Genomic DNA, 25,986 nt, shown 5'->3' with positions numbered 1-25,986 from the left:
TGGATGAAGCGCTGTAAGAGGAGGATGTGCACCCAGTGCACTAGTAAGGTGAGTGCAGGGTGGGATTCTGGGGTGGTCCTTGTACCTCGTGCCTCGCTCACCTTCTCCATGTTTCACGTTTAGGGTTGTGACAGTCGATCCCAGAGATCTGCTGATGTGGGGGCGATGAAGGACACAGGTGAGCCGGGTAATGTAAGATGGGGTGGGGGGTCTAGTGGTTTCTTTCCACCTTCACTAAACATTGTCTCTCCTTCAGGAGACAGCCGGCTTACCCTTACGAAGAGCATGCCCTCTGATGACCGGCCAAGTACAGGGGCCCGAGGACCCCCCAGCAGTGGCTCCGTACATAGATTGCGCTCCGGGAATGAGGCAGGCAAAGTGAGGCACCAGCCTAGAGGGGGCTTATCCCGGGGAGGCAGGAGACCTCCGGCCATAAAATCTGCGGTGGTTGAGCAGGCCCAGCTCCGTCCCAGCCCGCCCGAGTGTGATCCTTCAGGAACATGTTCTCTGCCCACAACGTCTAATTCCCTCTACCTGAATCCCACCCCTGAGGACCCATCCATCCTTCAGACCACCGCCAGAGAGGAGCAGACCCTGACCATGTGTGCCAAGAACATAAAGGTCAGCTCCAGCGGAGAGAAGGTCGTGGTGTGGACCTGGTGGTGGTGTCATAAGCTTGAGGAGCTTTACCCTGTCTTGTGAGACCAGTAAGGGGCCACCCAAGGCCAAAATACCCGGCGGCCCTCAGCTTGCTGCCGATCCGTAAGTGGTTACAGGTGTGGTGTTACCGCAATAGGCTACTTCTGGGTAGTGCACCTCTTGACTACTAACCATGGCCTCCAAAACAGATCTGACGTAAAGTTATTTTGCAAAAACATCCCAACTATTTATACCTTGTATTCCAGAAAACTAAGCAGTTCCCGCAGTTTTCTTGACCACTGTCCAGACACGTGGGGCACCTTCCTTACACCCCCCCCCAATTAGGTTGTATAATGGCGCCCTTCACCTACGGGGGTGCTGTGATTGATAAACGTGGACCATATAGACTGGACCTCTACCCTCTAGTGATGGAGCTGATGGCAGTTGGGTTGGAGTCTAGAGGCCTCCTTGTCAGCTGTATACTCCTCATACTGTATTATATACCCCCCTCATTCATATACAGTGAGGTGTAAAAGTCTTCACCCCCTGTCCCAATACTTTGGCCTCGGTCTTTGCCCCCCTAAAGATGAGATTTCGGCCCCTTCTTTGCAGTCAGCTCGGATGGTGCGTCTGTGATCAGTAATCTCACTGGGATTTGGGTCCGGCCTGTGACGGGGGCCGCTCTAACCCCGGGATATTCTGAGAGCTGAACCAGTGACTGGGGCTCGGGCCATTGCTGGAATCTCCTTCCCAGTCTCCAGTTTTCTTCCAGGATTGTCTTGTAATTAGCTCCATCTTCCGCTCCTGTCCCTGCTCCTCTGACCAGGGCTCCTCGGGAAGCTCTAACCTTGGGAGATGTTCTTATAACCTGACCCTGCTTTACACTTCTCCACAACTTTATCTCTGAGCTGCCTGGTCAGTATGTGCTCCATTGGATTCAGGTCTGGGGAACGGGCGGCTAGGGGGTGAAGACTTTTGCAGATTGTGGTGACCTTGTATCGTTCTCACCCTCTCCTGTGCTGCAGGGAAGCAGACCGTGTGATCCTCACCATGTGCCAGGAGCGCAGGGCGCACAACGACACCTTCAGAGACATCTCTGCACAGCTGGGTAACAAGAGCCCCTCCGAGGTGAGTGACCCTCCCCCAATGAAGAGCACATGCAGTGTAAAGCAGCTTTATTATTCACAGGGTACATATATACATTGAGGAGGGGGAGGTGCTGTCCTGACACTCTGTTTCCTGCAGGTGGCGCAGCGTTTCCGGGAGCTCATTAACCTTTTCCAAATGGGAAGTGTCACCAGCTCAGACGATGACGATGAGGGGACGGACAACGTGTCGGAGGAGGAGGAGGAGGATTAGCACTGCGCTCAGTCACTGTCATCGCTCTCACCGCCTTCCCATGTGCGGTAGCAGTGGGCCAAGCTCCGCACATCGTCCACGGCCTCTCGGAAGTCGTCCTGCTCCACAGCAGCTGTAGCGAAGTTCAACCATCTCCGTACGTCGGGGGCGCTGACCTCATCACACACCCTGCGGAGCATCTGCTGCAGAGTACTGGAGGTCTGCAGAGCGGCCAAAACCGGGACCTGACCTACAACTGAGGGACAGAGGTGACTGTACAGAGACGTCCGGGGGGGGGGGGGGGGAAACTGAGGTGACTGTACAGAGAAGGGACGTCCGGGGGGAACCGAGGTGACTGTACAGAGACGGGACGTCCGAGGGGGGGGGGGAGGTGGGGGGGAACCGAGGTGACTGTACAGAGAAGGGACGTCCGAGGGGGGGGGGGGGGGAACCGAGGTGACTGTACAGAGAAGGGACGTCCGGGGGGAACCGAGGTGACTGTACAGAGAAGGGACGTCCGGGGGGAACCGAGGTGACTGTACAGAGAAGGGACGTCCGAGGGGAACCGAGGTGACTGTACAGAGAAGGGACGTCCGGGGGGAACCGAGGTGACTGTACAGAGAAGGGACGTCCGGGGGGAACCGAGGTGACTGTACAGAGAAGGGACGTCCGGGGGGGGGGACCGAGGTGACTGTACAGAGAAGGGACGTCCGGGGGGAACCGAGGTGACTGTACAGAGAAGGGACGTCCGGGGGGAACCGAGGTGACTGTACAGAGAAGGGACGTCCGGGGGGAACCGAGGTGACTGTACAGAGAAGGGACGTCCGGGGGGGGGGGGGGGGGGGGAACCGAGGTGACTGTACAGAGAAGGGACGTCCGGGGGGGGGGGGGGGGGGAACCGAGGTGACTGTACAGAGAAGGGACGTCCGAGGGGGAACCGAGGTGACTGTACAGAGAAGGGACGTCCGGGGGGAACCGAGGTGACTGTACAGAGAAGGGACGTCCGAGGGGAACCGAGGTGACTGTACAGAGAAGGGACGTCCGGGGGGAACCGAGGTGACTGTACAGAGAAGGGACGTCCGGGGGGGGGGGGGGGGGGAACCGAGGTGACTGTACAGAGAAGGGACGTCCGAGGGGGAACCGAGGTGACTGTACAGAGAAGGGACGTCCAGGGGGAACCGAGGTGACTGTACAGAGACGGGACGTCCGGGGGGAACCGAGGTGACTGTACAGAGAAGGGACGTCCGGGGGGGGGGGAACCGAGGTGACTGTACAGAGAAGGGACGTCCGGGGGGAACCGAGGTGACTGTACAGAGAAGGGACGTCCGAGGGGAACCGAGGTGACTGTACAGAGAAGGGACGTCTGGGGGGGGGGGGGAACCGAAGGGACGTCCGGGGGGGGGGGGGGGGGAACCGAGGTGACTGTACAGAGAAGGGACGTCCGGGGGGGGGGGGGGAACCGAGGTGACTGTACAGAGAAGGGACGTCCGGGGGGGGGGGAACCGAGGTGACTGTACAGAGAAGGGACGTCCGAGGGGGAACCGAGGTGACTGTACAGAGAAGGGACGTCCGGGGGGAACCGAGGTGACTGTACAGAGAAGGGACGTCCGGGGGGGAACCAAGGTGACTGTACAGAGAAGGGACGTCCGAGGGGAACCGAGGTGACTGTACAGAGAAGGGACGTCTGGGGGGGGGGGGGGAACCGAAGGGACGTCCGGGGGGAACCGAGGTGACTGTACAGAGAAGGGACGTCCGAGGGGAACCGAGGTGACTGTACAGAGAAGGGACGTCCGGGGGGAACCGAGGTGACTACAGAGAAGGGACGTCCGGGGGGGGGGGAACCGAGGTGACTGTACAGAGAAGGGACGTCCGAGGGGGAACTGAGGTGACGGGAGGGGGAGGGGCGGCGGTGCCGGGGGCCTATCTCGTGCTTAGCACTTTGCACTTTCTGTAAATGGTGAATGTTTAGTGTTTTATAATAAATTGTCATGTTTGATCCCGTGGCGCTGTATATACAGTGTGTGTATGTATATATGATGCGTGTATACAGTGTGCGTGTATGTATATATACCGTGTGTGTGTGTATAATTTATATATGTACATCGTATCGCGTGTGACCTGGTGGGTCCTCACCTGGGAGCTCGGCCTGAGCTTCTGCTGCAGTAAAGCCATCTTTGGTCACATATGGAGAAAAGAACTGAGGGAAGGAAGGCCCCAAGGTGCAGGGGGCCCGCAGCAGGTGAGCCATGCTACAGGAGAGAAAGTGACATTGTAAGGCCCCGCTCTGACACCCCCGCACTGAGGAGCAGGTAGGTTATTACCTGAGGGTGCGTGGGTATAGGCCACCAACATAGCGCTGCAGGACCTCAACTCCACTCTCACATGTGTGCAGACAGGAGGGCGGCCGCATCCCAGCAGGAAGGTCACTGAAGAAACAAGGAACAATATCCTCAGGGGAGGGGCTTCTGCAGGTAGCCACACCCACTAGTGTGCATAGGTAAGCAGTTGCCGCATGCACAGTTGGTCACCTGATCTGCTGAGCCTCAGGGACCCCTCTCAAGACCACAGACTGGGAGAACACCGCAGTGGTACTGGGACATGGCGACACGGAGCACCAAGGGGTGGAGCTGAGGTGAGGGAGCAATGCATCCGGAAGAGACATGGCTGACGCTAACGGGAACGGCACCGAACAGGAAGCAGCGAGCATCTGAGGAAAGAGTAAGGGGTCACACTGTGGAGCACAGGACTCCGCCCCACTGCTCTGACCCCGCAGGACTCACCTTTCTACCACCAAAGGTCAGCGCCTCTGCAAAGTCCACCATGGAGAGGCCGGAGGACGACGTCCGATACGGAACCGTCAGAGTATTCAGCGCCAACGCCAGAACAGTACTACTGTGATACTGCGCAGCAGCCTGGAAGACAGGGGCCACAGATGAGACAAGGCAAGCGAGGGGCCACATGCACTGCGACAGTCACGTACCACTCACATCATACAGCAGGTGGGGGAAGACGGTGGGAGGTCCGGCTCTACGGCCAAGGCTGGACGACACCGACAACGGGCAGAAAAAGGAGCTGTGACTACTGAGGGGCCCCAGAGCCAACACACAGTTCAGGAGCTGGTACGCAGCCTTACAGGAGTCCTAGAAAAGAAGGAGGTAAGTGTCCCTGGTCCTGGGGCCACAGCTAGCCCGGGGCCCCCAACACTTACCCGCTCTGCCGATGGAGCAGGACACGTGCCAAAGCTAAAGATTCCCCGAGCGGGATACTGGTCATGTAAGAGCTCGGCCACCCGCACCCGCCGCCCCCGAGAAGCCGTTGTGTACATCGCAGAGCAGCTGGAAGCCCTGCAAACGGGAAGAATGGAGGGGTCAACACGGAAAGACTAGATCCCAACCCGCCCGCCGGACCAGCGGCCACACCTGTAAGTAGTCACACTCCTCCGTGAAGAAGTGCAGTCTGTCCTCAATCTCCTCCACTTCCATCTTGAACATGGCTTCCCCCTGACTGAATGACTCCAATCCGTCCCTAGAACACGACCATGTATGAGGCAACACCACAACTCCCAGCAGACCCTGAGCCCCTCCCCCAGCCTACACTCACCCACCATGGCTGTGACTTTTCACCACGCAGAGGGATTTGGGATGAAGTTGTGTCTGAATGAAGTCCGACCAACCCCAAGTATCTGGAGGCCTCTCAGGGCTGCCTGAAGGGGCAGAGAGTGATACTATAACTACCCTGCACCCCCCCGCCATCCCGACCCCACACCCTCCACTCACCTCCATCATCCCTCGGGGTCCCAGCTTCTACCTGACAACAAACAAGACTCCAGGTCACACTGATAAAAAAAAATCCTCAGAACAGCCCCTCCCCCAAACACACAGGGCCGGCCCCTGCCTTACCTGCAGGGGGTCGGGGTCCTCTTTGTGCACACTCACATCCCCTCTCCTGCAACACAGCAAGACAAAAAGCATCAGCCTGACCCCCGCTGTGTGGAGCGGTATAAGGGGCGCAACATATCTTACCAGGCGGGGGCGCTGTCCTCATACACACTGCCATCTTCTCTTACTGATCCAACACGTCCTACAAGGAAGGGACGCAAATCATCAGAGGAAGATAAAGAGGGGGAGGGAGATGTAGTAATACAGAGAGGGGGAGGGGGAGGGAGATGTAGTAATACAGAGAGGGGGAGGAGGAGGGAGCTGTAGTAATACAGAGAGGAGGGGGAGGGAGCTGTAGTAATACAGAGAGGGGGGGGAGGAGGGAGCTGTAGTAATACAGAGAGGAGGGGGAGGGAGCTGTAGTAATACAGAGAGGAGGAGGGAGCTGTAGTAATACAGAGAGGAGGGGGAGGGAGCTGTAGTAATACAGAGGGGAGGGGGCTGTAGTAATACAGAGAGGAGGGGGGAGGGAGCTGTAGTAATACAGAGAGGGGGAGAAGGAGGGAGCTGTAGTAATACAGAGAGGGGGAGGAGGAGGGGGCTGTAGTAATACAGAGAGGGGGAGAAGGAGGGAGCTGTAGTAATACAGAGAGGGGGAGGAGGAGGGAGCTGTAGTAATACAGAGAGGGGGAGGAGGAGGGAGCTGTAGTAATACAGAGAGGGGGAGGAGGAGGGAGCTGTAGTAATACAGAGAGGGGGAGGAGGAGGGAGCTGTAGTAATACAGAGAGGGGGAGGAGGAGGGAGCTGTAGTAATACAGAGAGGAGGAGGTGGAGGGAGCTGTAGTAATACAGAGAGGAGGGGAGGGAGCTGTAGTAATACAGAGAGGAGGGGGAGGGAGCTGTAGTAATACAGAGAAGGGGAGGAGGGGGAGGGAGCTGTAGTAATACAGAGAGGGGGAGGAGGGAGCTGTAGTAATACAGAGAGGGGGGGGAGGGAGCTGTAGTAATACAGAGAAGGGGAGGAGGAGGGGGCTGTAGTAATACAGAGAGGATGGGGAGGGAGCTGTAGTAATACAGAGAGGAGGGGGAGGGAGCTGTAGTAATACAGAGAGGAGGGGGAGGAGGGAGCTGTAGTAATACAGAGAGGAGGGGGAGGGAGCTGTAGTAATACAGAGAGGAGGGGGAGGAGGGAGCTGTAGTAATACAGAGGAGGGGGAGGAGGGAGCTGTAGTAATACAGAGAGGGGGGGGAGGGAGCTGTAGTAATACAGAGAGGGGGGGGAGGGAGCTGTAGTAATACAGAGAGGGGGGGAGGGAGCTGTAGTAATACAGAGAGGAGGGGGGGGGCTGTACTAATACAGAGAGGGGGGCTGTAGTAATACAGAGAGGATGGGGAGGGAGCTGTAGTAATACAGAGAGGAGGGGGAGGGAGCTGTAGTAATACAGAGAGGAGGGGGAGGAGGGAGCTGTAGTAATACAGAGGAGGGGGAGGAGGGAGCTGTAGTAATACAGAGAGGGGGGGGAGGGAGCTGTAGTAATACAGAGAGGGGGAGGAGGAGGGGGCTGTAGTAATACAGAGAGGGGAGGAGGAGGGGGCTGTAGTAATACAGAGAGGGGGAGGAGGAGGGAGCTGTAGTAATACAGAGAGGAGGGGGAGGGAGCTGTAGTAATACAGAGAGGAGGAGGAGGGAGCTGTAGTAATACAGAGAGGAGGGGGAGGGGAGGGGGCTGTAGTAATACAGAGAGGGGAGAAGGAGGGAGCTGTAGTAATACAGAGAGGGGGAGGAGGAGGGAGCTGTAGTAATACAGAGAGGGGGAGGAGGAGGGAGCTGTAGTAATACAGAGAGGGGGAGGAGGAGGGAGCTGTAGTAATACAGAGAGGGGGAGGAGGAGGGAGCTGTAGTAATACAGAGAGGGGGAGGAGGAGGGAGCTGTAGTAATACAGAGAGGAGGAGGTGGAGGGAGCTGTAGTAATACAGAGAGGAGGGGGAGGGAGCTGTAGTAATACAGAGAGGAGGGGGAGGGAGCTGTAGTAATACAGAGAAGGGGAGGAGGGGGAGGGAGCTGTAGTAATACAGAGAGGGGGAGGAGGGAGCTGTAGTAATACAGAGAGGGGGGGGAGGGAGCTGTAGTAATACAGAGAAGGGGAGGAGGAGGGGGCTGTAGTAATACAGAGAGGATGGGGAGGGAGCTGTAGTAATACAGAGAGGAGGGGGAGGGAGCTGTAGTAATACAGAGAGGAGGGGGAGGAGGGAGCTGTAGTAATACAGAGAGGAGGGGGAGGGAGCTGTAGTAATACAGAGAGGAGGGGGAGGAGGGAGCTGTAGTAATACAGAGGAGGGGAGGAGGGAGCTGTAGTAATACAGAGAGGGGGGGAGGGAGCTGTAGTAATACAGAGAGGGGGGGAGGGAGCTGTAGTAATACAGAGAGGGGGGGAGGGAGCTGTAGTAATACAGAGAGGAGGGGGGGGCTGTACTAATACAGAGAGGGGGCTGTAGTAATACAGAGAGGATGGGGAGGGAGCTGTAGTAATACAGAGAGGAGGGGGAGGGAGCTGTAGTAATACAGAGAGGAGGGGGAGGAGGGAGCTGTAGTAATACAGAGGAGGGGGAGGAGGGAGCTGTAGTAATACAGAGAGGGGGGGGAGGGAGCTGTAGTAATACAGAGAGGGGGAGGAGGAGGGGGCTGTAGTAATACAGAGAGGGGGAGGAGGAGGGGCTGTAGTAATACAGAGAGGGGAGGAGGAGGGAGCTGTAGTAATACAGAGAGGAGGGGAGGGAGCTGTAGTAATACAGAGAGGAGGAGGAGGGAGCTGTAGTAATACAGAGAGGAGGGGGAGGGGGAGGGGGCTGTAGTAATACAGAGAGGAGGGGGAGGGGGCTGTAGTAATACAGAGAGGAGGGGGAGGGGGCTGTAGTAATACAGAGAGGGGGGGAGGGAGCTGTAGTAATACAGAGAGGAGGGGGCTGTAGTAATACAGAGAGGGGTGGAGGGAGCTGTAGTAATACAGAGAGGGGGGGAGGGGGCTGTAGTAATACAGAGAGGAGGGGGAGGAGGGAGCTGTAGTAATACAGAGAGGAGGTGGAGGGGGCTGTAGTAATACAGAGAGGGGGAGAAGGAGGGAGCTGTAGTAATACAGAGAGGGGGAGGAGGAGGGAGCTGTAGTAATACAGAGAGGGGGAGGAGGAGGGGGCTGTAGTAATACAGAGAGGGGGAGAAGGAGGGAGCTGTATAGGAGGAGGGAGCTGTAGTAATACAGAGAGGGGGAGGAGGAGGGAGCTGTAGTAATACAGAGAGGGGGAGAAGGAGGGAGCTGTAGTAATACAGAGAGGGGGAGGAGGAGGGAGCTGTAGTAATACAGAGAGGGGGAGGAGGAGGGAGCTGTAGTAATACAGAGAGGGGGAGGAGGAGGGAGCTGTAGTAATACAGAGAGGGGGAGGAGGAGGGAGCTGTAGTAATACAGAGAGGAGGAGGTGGAGGGAGCTGTAGTAATACAGAGAGGGGGAGGAGGAGGGAGCTGTAGTAATACAGAGAGGAGGGGGAGGGAGCTGTAGTAATACAGAGAGGGGGAGGAGGGAGCTGTAGTAATACAGACAGGGGGGGAGGGAGCTGTAGTAATACAGAGAGGAGGGGGAGGGAGCTGTAGTAATACAGAGAGGAGGGGGAGGGGGGCTGTAGTAATACAGAGAAGGGGAGGAGGAGGGGGCTGTAGTAATACAGAGAGGATGGGGAGGGAGCTGTAGTAATACAGAGAGGAGGGGGAGGGAGCTGTAGTAATACAGAGAGGAGGGGGAGGAGGGAGCTGTAGTAATACAGAGAGGAGGGGGAGGGAGCTGTAGTAATACAGAGAGGAGGGGGAGGAGGGAGCTGTAGTAATACAGAGGAGGGGGAGGAGGGAGCTGTAGTAATACAGAGGAGGGGGAGGAGGGAGCTGTAGTAATACAGAGGAGGGGGAGGAGGGAGCTGTAGTAATACAGAGAGGGGGGGAGGGAGCTGTAGTAATACAGAGAGGGGGGGAGGGAGCTGTAGTAATACAGAGAGGGGGAGGAGGAGGGGGCTGTAGTAATACAGAGAGGGGGAGGAGGAGGGGGCTGTAGTAATACAGAGAGGGGGAGGAGGAGGGAGCTGTAGTAATACAGAGAGGAGGGGGAGGGAGCTGTAGTAATACAGAGAGGAGGAGGAGGGAGCTGTAGTAATACAGAGAGGAGGGGGAGGGGGCTGTAGTAATACAGAGAGGAGGGGGAGGGGGCTGTAGTAATACAGAGAGGAGGGGGAGGGGGCTGTAGTAATACAGAGAGGAGGGGGAGGGGGCTGTAGTAATACAGAGAGGAGGGGGGCTGTAGTAATACAGAGAGGGGGGGAGGGAGCTGTAGTAATACAGAGAGGAGGGGGCTGTAGTAATACAGAGAGGGGGGAGGGAGCTGTAGTAATACAGAGAGGGGGGGGAGGGAGCTGTAGTAATACAGAGAGGAGGGGGAGGGGGCTGTAGTAATACAGAGAGGAGGGAGCTGTAGTAATACAGAGAGGAGGGGGCTGTAGTAATACAGAGAGGGGGGGGAAGGAGCTGTAGTAATACAGAGAGGAGGGGGAGGGGGCTGTAGTAATACAGAGAGGAGGGGGAGGGAGCTGTAGTAATACAGAGAGGGGGAGGAGGAGGGAGCTGTAGTAATACAGAGAGGGGGGAGGAGGGAGCTGTAGTAATACAGAGAGGAGGAGGAGGGAGCTGTAGTAATACAGAGAGGAGGTGGAGGGAGCTGTAGTAATACAGAGAGGAGGGGGGAGGGATCTGTAGTAATACAGAGAGGAGGGGGAGGGGATCTGTAGTAATACAGAGAGGAGGGGGAGGGATCTATAGTAATACAGAGAGGAGGTGGAGGGAGCTGTAGTAATACAGAGAGGGGGGGAGGGAGCTGTAGTAATACAGAGAGGGGGGGTGGAGGGAGCTGTAGTAATACAGAGAGGAGGGGGGGAGGTGGAGGGAGCTGTAGTAATACAGAGAGGAGGGGGAGGGAGCTGTAGGAATACAGAGGGGGGGAGCTGTAGTAATACAGAGGGGGGGGGAGGGAGCTGTAGTAATACAGAGAGGGGGGGAGAGAGCTGTAGTAATACAGAGAGGGGGGGAGGGAGCTGTAGTAATACAGAGAGGAGGGGGAGGGAGCTGTAGTAATACAGAGAGGGGGGGGGGGGAGCTGTAGTAATACAGAGAGGGGGGGAGGGAGCTGTAGTAATACAGAGAGGAGGGGGAGGGGGCTGTAGTAATACAGAGAGGAGGGAGCTGTAGTAATACAGAGAGGAGGGGGCTGTAGTAATACAGAGAGGGGGGGGAGGGAGCTGTAGTAATACAGAGAGGAGGGGGAGGGGGCTGTAGTAATACAGAGAGGGGGAGGAGGAGGGAGCTGTAGTAATACAAAGAGGAGGGGGAGGGAGCTGTAGTAATAGAGAGGGGGGGGAGGGAGCTGTAGTAATACAGAGAGGGGGGGGAGGGAGCTGTAGTAATACAGAGAGGGGGGAGGGAGCTGTAGTAATACAGAGAGGAGGGGGAGGGGGCTGTAGTAATACAGAGGAGGGGGGAGGAGGGAGCTGTAGTAATACAGAGAGGAGGGAGCTGTAGTAATACAGAGAGGAGGGGGCTGTAGTAATACAGAGAGGGGGGGGAGGGAGCTGTAGTAAAACAGAGAGGAGGGGGAGGGGGCTGTAGTAATACAGAGAGGGGGAGGAGGAGGGAGCTGTAGTAATACAGAGAGGAGGGGGAGGGGAGCTGTAGTAATACAGAGAGGAGGAGGAGGGGGCTGTAGTAATACAGAGAGGAGGGGGAGGGGGCTGTAGTAATACAGAGAGGAGGGGGAGGGAGCTGTAGAAATACAGAGAGGGGGGGGAGGGAGCTGTAGTAATACAGAGAGGAGGGGGCTGTAGTAATACAGAGAGGGGGGGAGGGAGCTGTAGTAATACAGAGAGGGGGGGAGGGAGCTGTAGTAATACAGAGAGGGGGGGAGGGAGCTGTAGTAATACAGGGAGGAGGGGGAGGGGGCTGTAGTAATACAGAGAGGAGGAGGGGGCTGTAGTAATACAGAGAGGGGGAGGAGGAGGGAGCTGTAGTAATACAGAGAGGAGGGGGAGGGAGCTGTAGTAATACAGAGAGGAGGGGGAGGGAGCTGTAGTAATACAGAGAGGAGGGGGAGGGAGCTGTAGTAATACAGAGAGGAGGGGAAGGGAGCTGTAGTAATACAGAGAGGAGGGGGAGGGAGCTGTAGTAATACAGAGAGGAGGGGGAGGGAGCTGTAGTAATACAGAGAGGAGGGGGAGGGAGCTGAAGTAATACAGAGAGGAGGGGGAGGAGGGAGCTGTAGTAATATAGAGAGGAGTAGGAGGGAGATGTAGTAATACAGAGAAGAGGGGGAGGGAGATGTAGTAATACAGAGAGGAGGGGGAGGGAGCAGTAGTAATACAGAGAGGAGGAGGGAGCTGATATAATAATACTAGGGAGGGAGCTAATATTCTAATGGGCCGCATCGGGCGTCCCTGCTCCTTACACTAATATACTAATGGGCCGCACTGGGCGTCCCCGCTCCTTACACTAATATACTAATGGGCCGCACTGGGGCGTCCCCCGCTCCTTACACTAATATACTAATGGGCCGCACTGGGCGTCCCCGCTCCTTACACTAATATACTAATGGGCCGCACCGGGCGTCCCCCGCTCCTTACACTAATATACTAATGGGCCGGGGACGCCCGGTGCGGCCCCATTAGCTATATTAGTGTAAGGCCGCCCGGGCGTCCCCGCTCCTTACACTAATATACTAATGGGCCGCACCGGGCGTCCCCGCTCCTAACACTAATATACTAATGGGCCGCACTGGGCGTCCCCGCTCCTTACACTAATATACTAATGGGCCGCACCGGGCGTCCCCGCTTCTTACACTAATATATTAATGGGCCGCATCGGGCGTCCCTGCTCCTTACACTAATATACTAATGGGCCGCACCGGGCGTCCCCGCTCCTAACACTAATATACTAATGGGCCGCACCGGGCGTCCCCGCTCCTAACACTAATACAGTACACAGATGGGGAGGAGCTACAGTAATTCAGTCCACAGAGGGGAGGAGCTACAGTAATTCAGTACATAGAGGGGAGGAGCTACAGTAATTCAGTGCATAGAGGGGAGGAGCTAGTAATTCAGTACATAGAGGGGAGGAGCTAGTAATTCAGTACACAGAGGGGAGGAGCTACAGTAATTCAGTACATAGAGGGGAGGAGCTACAGTAATTCAGTGCATAGAGGGGAGGAGCTACAGTAATTCAGTACATAGAGGGGAGGAGCTACAGTAATTCAGTACATAGAGGGGAGGAGCTACAGTAATTCAGTACAGAGGGGAGGAGCTACAGTAATTCAGTACATAGAGGGGAGGAGCTACAACACTTACCTTTTACCTCAAAAGCAATGAGGCGCGGGGTGTAAGTCTCCTCCCCTCGTCGGAAGAGGACGTCACCGCAAACCTCACTATCCTGGCTCTGAGAGAACTCCGCCTCCTGCAATACACAACAGTGACATCATCATCATCCTCCATAGCGCTCACCGGTGACATCATCATACAAACACCGTTCCCACCCCTCACCCGCTCCTAACACCCAATCCCACCCCTCACCCGCTCCTGACACCCGCTCACACCCCTCACCCGCTCCTGACACCCGCTCACAGCCCTCACCCGCTCCTGACACCCGCTCACAGCCCTCCCTCGCTCCTGACACCCGCTCACACCCCTTACCCGCTCCTGACACCCGCTCACACCCCTCACCCGCTCCTGACACCCGCTCACCCGCTCCTGACACCCGCTCACAGCCCTCACCCGCTCCTGACACCCGCTCACAGCCCTCACCCGCTCCTGACACCCGCTCACAGCCCTCCCTCGCTCCTGACACCCGCTCACACCCCTTACCCGCTCCTGACACCCGCTCACACCCCTCACCCGCTCCTGACACCCGCTCACCCGCTCCTGACACCCGCTCACAGCCCTCACCCGCTCCTGACACCCGCTCACACCCCTCACCCGCTCCTGACACCCGCTCACAGCCCTCACCCGCTCCTGACACCCGCTCACCCGCTCCTGACACCCGCTCACCCGCTCCTGACACCCACTCACCCGCTCCTGACACCCGCTCACAGCCCTCCCCCGCTCCTGACACCCGCTCACAGCCCTCCCCCGCTCCTGACACCCGCTCACAGCCCTCCCCCGCTCCTGACACCCGCTCACAGCCCTCCCCCGCTCCTGACACCCGCTCAAACCCCTCACCCGCTCCTGACACCCGCTCACACCCCTCACCCGCTCCTGAAACCCGCTCACAGCCCTCACCCGCTCCTGACACCCGCTCACAGCCCTCACCCGCTCCTGACACCCGCTCACACCCCTCACCCGCTCCTGACACCCGCTCACAGCCCTCACCCGCTCCTGACACCCGCTCACAGCCCTCACCCGCTCCTGACACTCGCTCACACCCCTCACCCGCTCCTGACACCCGCTCACACCCCTCACCCGCTCCTGACACCCGCTCACACCCCTCACCCGCTCCTGACACCCGCTCACAGCCCTCCCCCGCTCCTGACACCCGCTCACAGCCCTCACCCGCTCCTGACACCCACTCACCCGCTCCTGACACCCGCTCACAGCCCTCCCCCGCTCCTGACACCCGCTCACAGCCCTCCCCCGCTCCTGACACCCGCTCACAGCCCTCACCCGCTCCTGACACCCGCTCACAGCCCTCACCCGCTCCTGACACCCGCTCACAGCCCTCACCCGCTCCTGACACTCGCTCACACCCCTCACCCGCTCCTGACACCCGCTCACACCCCTCACCCGCTCCTGACACCCGCTCACACCCCTCACCCGCTCCTGACACCCGCTCACAGCCCTCACCCGCTCCTGACACCCGCTCACAGCCCTCACCCGCTCCTGACACCCGCTCACAGCCCTCCCCCGCTCCTGACACCCGCTCACAGCCCTCCCCCGCTCCTGACACCCGCTCACAGCCCTCACCCGCTCCTGACACCCGCTCACAGCCCTCCCCCGCTCCTGACACCCGCTCACAGCCCTCCCCCGCTCCTGACACCCGCTCAAAGCCCTCCCCCGCTCCTGACACACGCGCACCCGCTCCTGACACCCGCTCACACCCCTCCCACGCTCCTGACACCCGCTCACAGCCCTCACCCGCTCCTGACACCCACTCACAGCCCTCACCCGCTCCTGACACCCACTCACCCGCTCCTGACACCCGCTCACAGCCCTCCCCCGCTCCTGACACCCGCTCACAGCCCTCCCCCGCTCCTGACACCCGCTCACAGCCCTCCCCCGCTCCTGACACCCGCTCACAGCCCTCACCCGCTCCTGACACCCGCTCACAGCCCTCCCCCGCTCCTGACACCCGCTCACAGCCCTCACCCGCTCCTGACACCCACTCACCCGCTCCTGACACCCGCTCACAGCCCTCCCCCGCTCCTGACACCCGCTCACAGCCCTCCCCCGCTCCTGACACCCGCTCACAGCCCTCCCCCGCTCCTGACACCCGCTCACAGCCCTCCCCTGCTCCTGACACCCGCTCACACCCCTCACCCGCTCCTGACACCCGCTCACACCCCTCCCCCGCTCCTGACACTTGCTCACACCCCTCCCCCGCTCCTGACACCCGCTCACAGCCCTCCGCCGCTCCTGACACCCGCTCACAGCCCTCACCCGCTCCTGACACCCGCTCACACCCCTCCCCCGTTCCTGACACCCGCTCACACCCCTCCCCCGTTCCTGACACCCGCTCACAGCCCTCCCCCGCTCCTGACACACGCGCACCCGCTCCTGACACCCGCTCACACCCCTCCCCCGTTCCTGACACCCGCTCACACCCCTCCCACGCTCCTGACACCCGCTCACAGCCCTCACCCGCTCCTGACACCCGCTCACACCCCTCACCCGCTCCTGACACACGCTCACACCCCTCACCCGCTCCTGAAACCCGCTCACACCCCTCACCCGCTCCTGACACCCGCTCACACCCCTCACCCGCTCCTGACACCCGCTCACACCCCTCCCCCGCTCCTGACACCCAATCCCACCCCTCACCCGCTCCTGACACCCGCTCACACCCCTCACCCGCTCCTGACACCCGCTCACACCCCTCCCCCGCTCCTGACACCCGCTCACAGCCCTCACCCGCTCCTGACACCCGCTCACACCCCTCACCCGCTCCTGACACCCGCTCACACCCCTCACCCGCTCCTGACACCCGCTCACACCCCTCACCCGCTCCTGACACCCGCTCACACCCCTCACCCGCTCCTGACACCCGCTCACACCCCTCACCCGCTCCTGACACCCGCTCACACCCCTCCCCCGCTCCTGACACCCGCTCACACCCCTCACCCGCTCCTGACACCCGCTCACAGCCCTCACCCGCTCCTGACACCCCTCACCCGCTCCTGACACCCGCTCACACCCCTCACCCGCTCCTGACACCCGCTCACACCCCTCACCCGCTCCTGACACCCGCTCACAGCCCTCACCCGCTCCTGACACCCGCTCACAGCCCTCACCCGCTCCTGACACCCGCTCACAGCCCTCCCCCGCTCCTGACACCCGCTCACAGCCCTCACCCGCTCCTGACACCCGCTCACAGCCCTCACCCGCTCCTGACACCCGCTCACAGCCCTCCCCCGCTCCTGACACCCGCTCCAAGCCCTCCCCCGCTCCTGACACACGCGCACCCGCTCCTGACACCCGCTCACACCCCTCCCCCGTTCCTGACACCCGCTCACACCCCTCCCCCGCTCCTGACACCCGCTCACAGCCCTCACCCGCTCCTGACACCCACTCACAGCCCTCACCCGCTCCTGACACCCACTCACCAGCCCTCACCCGCTCCTGACACCCACTCACCCGCTCCTGACACCCGCTCACAGCCCTCCCCCGCTCCTGACACCCGCTCACAGCCCTCCCCCGCTCCTGACACCCGCTCACAGCCCTCACCCGCTCCTGACACCCGCTCACAGCCCTCACCCGCTCCTGACACCCGCTCACAGCCCTCCCCCGCTCCTGACACCCGCTCACACCCCTCCCCCGCTCCTGACACCCGCTCACAGCCCTCCGCCGCTCCTGACACCCGCTCACACCCCTCACCCGCTCCTGACACCCGCTCACACCCCTCCCCCGCTCCTGACACCCGCTCACAGCCCTCCCCCGCTCCTGACACCCGCTCACACCCCTCACCCGCTCCTGACACCCGCTCACACCCCTCCCCCGTTCCTGACACCCGCTCACACCCCTCCCCCGTTCCTGACACCCGCTCACAGCCCTCCCCCGCTCCTGACACACGCGCACCCCGCTCCTGACACCCGCTCACACCCCTCCCCCGTTCCTGACACCCGCTCACACCCCTCCCACGCTCCTGACACCCGCTCACACCCCTCCCACGCTCCTGACACCCGCTCACACCCCTCCCACGCTCCTGACATCCGCTCACAGCCCTCACCCGCTCCTGACACCCGCTCACACCCCTCACCCGCTCCTGACACCCGCTCACAGCCCTCCCCCGCTCCTGACACCCAATCCCACCCCTCACCCGCTCCTGACACCCGCTCACACCCCTCCCCCGCTCCTGACACCCGCTCACACCCCTCCCCCGCTCCTGACACCCGCTCACACCCCTCCCCCGCTCCTGACACCCGCTCACAGCCGCTCACCCGCTCCTGACACCCGCTCACAGCCCTCACCCGCTCCTGACACCCGCTCACACCCCTCACCCGCTCCTGACACCCGCTCACACCCCTCCCCCGCTCCTGACACCCGCTCACAGCCCTCCCCCGCTCCTGACACACGCGCACCCGCTCCTGACACCCGCTCACACCCCTCACCCGCTCCTGACACCCGCTCACACCCCTCCCCCGTTCCTGACACCCGCTCACACCCCTCCCCCGTTCCTGACACCCGCTCACAGCCCTCCCCCGCTCCTGACACACGCGCACCCGCTCCTGACACCCGCTCACACCCCTCCCACGCTCCTGACACCCGCTCACACCCCTCCCACGCTCCTGACATCCGCTCACAGCCCTCCCCCGCTCCTGACACCCACTCACCCGCTCCTGACACCCGCTCACACCCCTCACCCGCTCCTGACACCCGCTCACACCCCTCCCCCGTTCCTGACACCCGCTCACACCCCTCCCCCGTTCCTGACACCCGCTCACAGCCCTCCCCCGCTCCTGACACACGCGCACCCGCTCCTGACACCCGCTCACACCCCTCCCCCGCTCCTGACACCCACTCACAGCCCTCACCCGCTCCTGACACCCACTCACCCGCTCCTGACACCCGCTCACACCCCTCACCCGCTCCTGACACCCGCTCACACCCCTCCCCCGTTCCTGACACCCGCTCACACCCCTCCCCCGTTCCTGACACCCGCTCACAGCCCTCCCCCGCTCCTGACACACGCGCACCCGCTCCTGACACCCGCTCACACCCCTCCCCCGTTCCTGACACCCGCTCACACCCCTCCCACGCTCCTGACACCCGCTCACAGCCCTCACCCGCTCCTGACACCCACTCACCCGCTCCTGACACCCGCTCACAGCCCTCCCCCGCTCCTGACACCCGCTCACAGCCCTCCCCCGCTCCTGACACCCGCTCACAGCCCTCCGCCGCTCCTGACACCCGCTCACAGCCCTCCCCCGCTCCTGACACCCGCTCACAGCCCTCACCCGCTCCTGACACCCGCTCACAGCCCTCACCCGCTCCTGACACCCGCTCACAGCCCTCCCCCGCTCCTGACACCCGCTCACACCCCTCCCCCGCTCCTGACACCCGCTCACAGCCCTCCGCCGCTCCTGACACCCGCTCACACCCCTCACCCGCTCCTGACACCCGCTCACACCCCTCCCCCGCTCCTGACACCCGCTCACAGCCCTCCCCCGCTCCTGACACCCGCTCACACCCCTCACCCGCTCCTGACACCCGCTCACACCCCTCCCCCGTTCCTGACACCCGCTCACACCCCTCCCCCGTTCCTGACACCCGCTCACACCCCTCCCCCGCTCCTGACACCCGCTCACAGCCCTCCCCCGCTCCTGACACCCGCTCACACCCCTCACCCGCTCCTGACACCCGCTCACACCCCTCCCCCGTTCCTGACACCCGCTCACACCCCTCCCCCGTTCCTGACACCCGCTCACACCCCTCCCCCGCTCCTGACACCCGCTCACAGCCCTCCGCCGCTCCTGACACCCGCTCACACCCCTCACCCGCTCCTGACACCCGCTCACACCCCTCCCCCGCTCCTGACACCCGCTCACAGCCCTCCCCCGCTCCTGACACCCGCTCACACCCCTCACCCGCTCCTGACACCCGCTCACACCCCTCCCCCGTTCCTGACACCCGCTCACACCCCTCCCCCGTTCCTGACACCCGCTCACACCCCTCCCCCGCTCCTGACACCCGCTCACAGCCCTCCCCCGCTCCTGACACCCGCTCACACCCCTCACCCGCTCCTGACACCCGCTCACACCCCTCCCCCGTTCCTGACACCCGCTCACACCCCTCCCCCGTTCCTGACACCCGCTCACACCCCTCCCCCGCTCCTGACACCCGCTCACAGCCCTCCGCCGCTCCTGACACCCGCTCACACCCCTCACCCGCTCCTGACACCCGCTCACACCCCTCCCCCGCTCCTGACACCCGCTCACAGCCCTCCCCCGCTCCTGACACCCGCTCACACCCCTCACCCGCTCCTGACACCCGCTCACACCCCTCCCCCGTTCCTGACACCCGCTCACACCCCTCCCCCGTTCCTGACACCCGCTCACACCCCTCCCCCGCTCCTGACACACGCGCACCCGCTCCTGACACCCGCTCACACCCCTCCCCCGTTCCTGACACCCGCTCACACCCCTCCCACGCTCCTGACACCCGCTCACACCCCTCCCACGCTCCTGACACCCGCTCACACCCCTCACCCGCTCCTGACACCCGCTCACACCCCTCACCCGCTCCTGACACCCGCTCACACCCCTCACCCGCTCCTGACACCCGCTCACAGCCCTCCCCCGCTCCTGACACCCGCTCACAGCCCTCACCCGCTCCTGACACCCACTCACCCGCTCCTGACACCCGCTCACAGCCCTCCCCCGCTCCTGACACCCGCTCACAGCCCTCCCCCGCTCCTGACACCCGCTCACAGCCCTCACCCGCTCCTGACACCCGCTCACAGCCCTCACCCGCTCCTGACACCCGCTCACAGCCCTCACCCGCTCCTGACACTCGCTCACACCCCTCACCCGCTCCTGACACCCGCTCACACCCCTCACCCGCTCCTGACACCCGCTCACACCCCTCACCCGCTCCTGACACCCGCTCACAGCCCTCACCCGCTCCTGACACCCGCTCACAGCCCTCACCCGCTCCTGACACCCGCTCACAGCCCTCCCCCGCTCCTGACACCCGCTCACAGCCCTCCCCCGCTCCTGACACCCGCTCACAGCCCTCACCCGCTCCTGACACCCGCTCACAGCCCTCACCCGCTCCTGACACCCGCTCACAGCCCTCCCCCGCTCCTGACACCCGCTCAAAGCCCTCCCCCGCTCCTGACACACGCGCACCCGCTCCTGACACCCGCTCACACCCCTCCCACGCTCCTGACACCCGCTCACAGCCCTCACCCGCTCCTGACACCCACTCACAGCCCTCACCCGCTCCTGACACCCACTCACCCGCTCCTGACACCCGCTCACAGCCCTCCCCCGCTCCTGACACCCGCTCACAGCCCTCCCCCGCTCCTGACACCCGCTCACAGCCCTCCCCCGCTCCTGACACCCGCTCACAGCCCTCACCCGCTCCTGACACCCGCTCACAGCCCTCCCCCGCTCCTGACACCCGCTCACAGCCCTCACCCGCTCCTGACACCCACTCACCCGCTCCTGACACCCGCTCACAGCCCTCCCCCGCTCCTGACACCCGCTCACAGCCCTCCCCCGCTCCTGACACCCGCTCACAGCCCTCCCCCGCTCCTGACACCCGCTCACAGCCCTCACCCGCTCCTGACACCCGCTCACAGCCCTCCCCTGCTCCTGACACCCGCTCACACCCCTCACCCGCTCCTGACACCCGCTCACACCCCTCCCCCGCTCCTGACACTTGCTCACACCCCTCCCCCGCTCCTGACACCCGCTCACAGCCCTCCGCCGCTCCTGACACCCGCTCACAGCCCTCACCCGCTCCTGACACCCGCTCACACCCCTCCCCCGTTCCTGACACCCGCTCACACCCCTCCCCCGTTCCTGACACCCGCTCACAGCCCTCCCCCGCTCCTGACACACGCGCACCCGCTCCTGACACCCGCTCACACCCCTCCCCCGTTCCTGACACCCGCTCACACCCCTCCCACGCTCCTGACACCCGCTCACAGCCCTCACCCGCTCCTGACACCCACTCACACCCCTCACCCGCTCCTGACACCCGCTCACAGCCCTCACCCGCTCCTGACACCCGCTCACACCCCTCACCCGCTCCTGACACACGCTCACACCCCTCACCCGCTCCTGAAACCCGCTCACACCCCTCACCCGCTCCTGACACCCGCTCACACCCCTCACCCGCTCCTGACACCCGCTCACACCCCTCCCCCGCTCCTGACACCCAATCCCACCCCTCACCCGCTCCTGACACCCGCTCACACCCCTCACCCGCTCCTGACACCCGCTCACACCCCTCCCCCGCTCCTGACACCCGCTCACAGCCCTCCCCCGCTCCTGACACCCGCTCACACCCCTCACCCGCTCCTGACACCCGCTCACACCCCTCACCCGCTCCTGACACCCGCTCACACCCCTCACCCGCTCCTGACACCCGCTCACACCCCTCACCCGCTCCTGACACCCGCTCACACCCCTCACCCGCTCCTGACACCCGCTCACACCCCTCACCCGCTCCTGACACCCGCTCACACCCCTCCCCCGCTCCTGACACCCGCTCACACCCCTCACCCGCTCCTGACACCCGCTCACAGCCCTCACCCGCTCCTGACACCCCTCACCCGCTCCTGACACCCGCTCACACCCCTCACCCGCTCCTGACACCCGCTCACACCCCTCACCCGCTCCTGACACCCGCTCACAGCCCTCACCCGCTCCTGACACCCGCTCACAGCCCTCACCCGCTCCTGACACCCGCTCACAGCCCTCCCCCGCTCCTGACACCCGCTCACAGCCCTCACCCGCTCCTGACACCCGCTCACAGCCCTCACCCGCTCCTGACACCCGCTCACAGCCCTCCCCCGCTCCTGACACCCGCTCCAAGCCCTCCCCCGCTCCTGACACACGCGCACCCGCTCCTGACACCCGCTCACACCCCTCCCCCGTTCCTGACACCCGCTCACAGCCCTCACCCGCTCCTGACACCCGCTCACAGCCCTCCCCCGCTCCTGACACCCGCTCCAAGCCCTCCCCCGCTCCTGACACACGCGCACCCGCTCCTGACACCCGCTCACACCCCTCCCCCGTTCCTGACACCCGCTCACACCCCTCCCACGCTCCTGACACCCGCTCACAGCCCTCCCCCGCTCCTGACACCCGCTCACACCCCTCACCCGCTCCTGACACCCGCTCACAGCCCTCACCCGCTCCTGACACCCACTCACAGCCCTCACCCGCTCCTGACACCCACTCACCCGCTCCTGACACCCGCTCACAGCCCTCCCCCGCTCCTGACACCCGCTCACAGCCCTCCCCCGCTCCTGACACCCGCTCACAGCCCTCACCCGCTCCTGACACCCGCTCACAGCCCTCACCCGCTCCTGACACCCGCTCACAGCCCTCCCCCGCTCCTGACACCCGCTCACACCCCTCCCCCGCTCCTGACACCCGCTCACAGCCCTCCGCCGCTCCTGACACCCGCTCACACCCCTCACCCGCTCCTGACACCCGCTCACACCCCTCCCCCGCTCCTGACACCCGCTCACAGCCCTCCCCCGCTCCTGACACCCGCTCACACCCCTCACCCGCTCCTGACACCCGCTCACACCCCTCCCCCGTTCCTGACACCCGCTCACACCCCTCCCCCGTTCCTGACACCCGCTCACAGCCCTCCCCCGCTCCTGACACACGCGCACCCGCTCCTGACACCCGCTCACACCCCTCCCCCGTTCCTGACACCCGCTCACACCCCTCCCACGCTCCTGACACCCGCTCACACCCCTCCCACGCTCCTGACACCCGCTCACACCCCTCCCACGCTCCTGACACCCGCTCACACCCCTCCCCCGCTCCTGACACCCGCTCACACCCCTCCCCCGCTCCTGACACCCGCTCACACCCCTCCCCCGCTCCTGACACCCGCTCACAGCCCTCACCCGCTCCTGACACCCGCTCACACCCCTCACCCGCTCCTGACACCCGCTCACACCCCTCCCCCGCTCCTGACACCCGCTCACAGCCCTCCCCCGCTCCTGACACACGCGCACCCGCTCCTGACACCCGCTCACACCCCTCACCCGCTCCTGACACCCGCTCACACCCCTCCCCCGTTCCTGACACCCGCTCACACCCCTCCCCCGTTCCTGACACCCGCTCACAGCCCTCCCCCGCTCCTGACACACGCGCACCCGCTCCTGACACCCGCTCACACCCCTCCCCCGTTCCTGACACCCGCTCACACCCCTCCCACGCTCCTGACACCCGCTCACACCCCTCCCACGCTCCTGACATCCGCTCACAGCCCTCCCCCGCTCCTGACACCCACTCACCCGCTCCTGACACCCGCTCACACCCCTCACCCGCTCCTGACACCCGCTCACACCCCTCCCCCGTTCCTGACACCCGCTCACAGCCCTCCCCCGCTCCTGACACACGCGCACCCGCTCCTGACACCCGCTCACACCCCTCCCCCGTTCCTGACACCCGCTCACACCCCTCCCACGCTCCTGACACCCGCTCACAGCCCTCACCCGCTCCTGACACCCACTCACAGCCCTCACCCGCTCCTGACACCCACTCACCCGCTCCTGACACCCGCTCACAGCCCTCCCCCGCTCCTGACACCCGCTCACAGCCCTCCCCCGCTCCTGACACCCGCTCACAGCCCTCCCCCGCTCCTGACACCCGCTCACAGCCCTCCGCCGCTCCTGACACCCGCTCACACCCCTCACCCGCTCCTGACACCCGCTCACACCCCTCCCCCGCTCCTGACACCCGCTCACAGCCCTCCCCCGCTCCTGACACCCGCTCACACCCCTCACCCGCTCCTGACACCCGCTCACACCCCTCCCCCGTTCCTGACACCCGCTCACACCCCTCCCCCGTTCCTGACACCCGCTCACACCCCTCCCCCGCTCCTGACACCCGCTCACAGCCCTCCCCCGCTCCTGACACCCGCTCACACCCCTCACCCGCTCCTGACACCCGCTCACACCCCTCCCCCGTTCCTGACACCCGCTCACACCCCTCCCCCGTTCCTGACACCCGCTCACACCCCTCCCCCGCTCCTGACACCCGCTCACAGCCCTCCCCCGCTCCTGACACCCGCTCACACCCCTCACCCGCTCCTGACACCCGCTCACACCCCTCCCCCGTTCCTGACACCCGCTCACACCCCTCCCCCGTTCCTGACACCCGCTCACACCCCTCCCCCGCTCCTGACACACGCGCACCCGCTCCTGACACCCGCTCACACCCCTCCCCCGTTCCTGACACCCGCTCACACCCCTCCCACGCTCCTGACACCCGCTCACACCCCTCCCACGCTCCTGACACCCACTCACACCCCTCCCCCGTTCCTGACACCCGCTCACAGCCCTCCCCCGCTCCTGACACACGCGCACCCGCTCCTGACACCCGCTCACACCCCTCCCCCGTTCCTGACACCCGCTCACACCCCTCCCCCGTTCCTGACACCCGCTCACACCCCTCCCCCGTTCCTGACACCCGCTCACAGCCCTCCCCCGCTCCTGACACACGCGCACCCGCTCCTGACACCCGCTCACACCCCTCCCCCGTTCCTGACACCCGCTCACACCCCTCCCCCGTTCCTGACACCCGCTCACACCCCTCCCCCGTTCCTGACACCCGCTCACACCCCTCCCCCGCTCCTGACACCCAATCCCACCCCTCACCCGCTCCTGACACCCGCTCACACCCCTCCCCCGTTCCTGACACCCGCTCACACCCCTCCCCCGTTCCTGACACCCGCTCACACCCCTCCCCCGCTCCTGACACCCGCTCACACCCCTCCCCCGCTCCTGACACCCGCTCACACCCCTCCCCCGCTCACTCTCGGTTACCTGCAGGCTCCACCATTGCGCCCCCACATGGTTGCTGTAGTGCCCGAGCTGTACAGTCACCACCTCCCCGGCCATGTCCAGGCCTCACTCACTGCACACCGAGGAGTAGGCCGCGGCGGTAACCATAGCAGCCGGGCAGCCTCCGCTCTGATTGGTCAGACTCGCGTCATTCACGGCTATAACTCCGCCTACAAAATGGCCGACGCGATATTAGTCCGGAAGTGTCGCCGGGAAGAGAAGGCCGCCGCCATGTTACAGGTTACCACAGACTCCACCAACAGCCGCAGAAGCCGCCGCCATGTTACCGGATATCACAGACACCACCAGCAGAGGCCGCCGCCATGTTACCGGATATCACAGACACCACCAGCAGAGGCCGCCGCCATGTTACCGGATATCACAGACACCACCAGCAGAGGCCGCCGCCATGTTACCGGATATCACAGACACCACCAGCGGAGGCCGCCGCCATGTTACCGGATATCACAGACACCACCAGCGGAGGCCGCCGCCATGTTACCGGATATCACAGACACCACCAGCGGAGGCCGCCGCCATGTTACCGGATATCACAGACACCACCAGCGGAGGCCGCCGCCATGTTACCGGATATCACAGACACCACCAGCGGAGGCCGCCGCCATGTTACCGGATATCACAGACACCACCAGCGGAGGCCGCCGCCATGTTACCGGATATCACAGACACCACCAGCGGAGGCCGCCGCCATGTTACCGGATATCTCAGACACCACCAGCGGAGGCCGCCGCCATGTTACCGGATATCACAGACACCACCAGCGGAGGCCGCCGCCATGTTACCGGA

At 63.1% G+C, this 25,986-nt stretch overlaps 2 protein-coding genes across 2 annotated transcripts; one reads left to right on the top strand and one right to left on the bottom strand.

The window, feature by feature from the left end:
* Window positions 1-3: 3 nt before the first annotated feature.
* On the top strand, window positions 4-2,013 carry LOC142186536 (uncharacterized). Its single transcript, XM_075261306.1, has 5 exons — window positions 4-48; window positions 124-178; window positions 257-659; window positions 1,665-1,767; window positions 1,885-2,013. The coding sequence occupies exons 1-5, from the start codon at window positions 4-6 to the stop codon at window positions 1,996-1,998; spliced, it is 720 nt and encodes a 239-aa protein (XP_075117407.1). The 3' UTR covers window positions 1,999-2,013.
* On the bottom strand, window positions 2,007-25,290 carry LOC142186535 (protein misato homolog 1-like). Its single transcript, XM_075261305.1, is given in 15 exon segments — window positions 2,007-2,233; window positions 4,111-4,226; window positions 4,299-4,403; window positions 4,506-4,684; window positions 4,758-4,889; window positions 4,965-5,117; window positions 5,186-5,272; window positions 5,274-5,321; window positions 5,397-5,502; window positions 5,578-5,680; window positions 5,754-5,784; window positions 5,877-5,922; window positions 6,000-6,057; window positions 13,281-13,386; window positions 25,162-25,290. Coding segments are annotated over 15 exon segments (1,572 nt in total). The 5' UTR covers window positions 25,237-25,290.
* Window positions 25,291-25,986: the final 696 nt, after the last annotated feature.

This window comes from Leptodactylus fuscus, unplaced genomic scaffold, assembly GCF_031893055.1.
Source record: "Leptodactylus fuscus isolate aLepFus1 unplaced genomic scaffold, aLepFus1.hap2 HAP2_SCAFFOLD_1063, whole genome shotgun sequence".
In the NCBI taxonomy this organism is placed as follows: Eukaryota; Metazoa; Chordata; class Amphibia; order Anura; family Leptodactylidae; genus Leptodactylus; species Leptodactylus fuscus.
This window is presented reverse-complemented; position numbering and strand designations above follow the sequence as displayed.

Excerpts from the sequence above, each read along its gene's own strand:
- LOC142186536 (XM_075261306.1), top strand. The coding sequence starts at position 4 with ATGAAGCGCTGTAAGAGGAGGATGTGCACCCAGTGCACTAGTAAG. Across the intron at positions 49-123 it reads GCACCCAGTGCACTAGTAAG|GGTTGTGACAGTCGATCCCA; the intron begins GTGAGTGCAGGG and ends TTTCACGTTTAG. Across the intron at positions 1,768-1,884 it reads GTAACAAGAGCCCCTCCGAG|GTGGCGCAGCGTTTCCGGGA; the intron begins GTGAGTGACCCT and ends TGTTTCCTGCAG.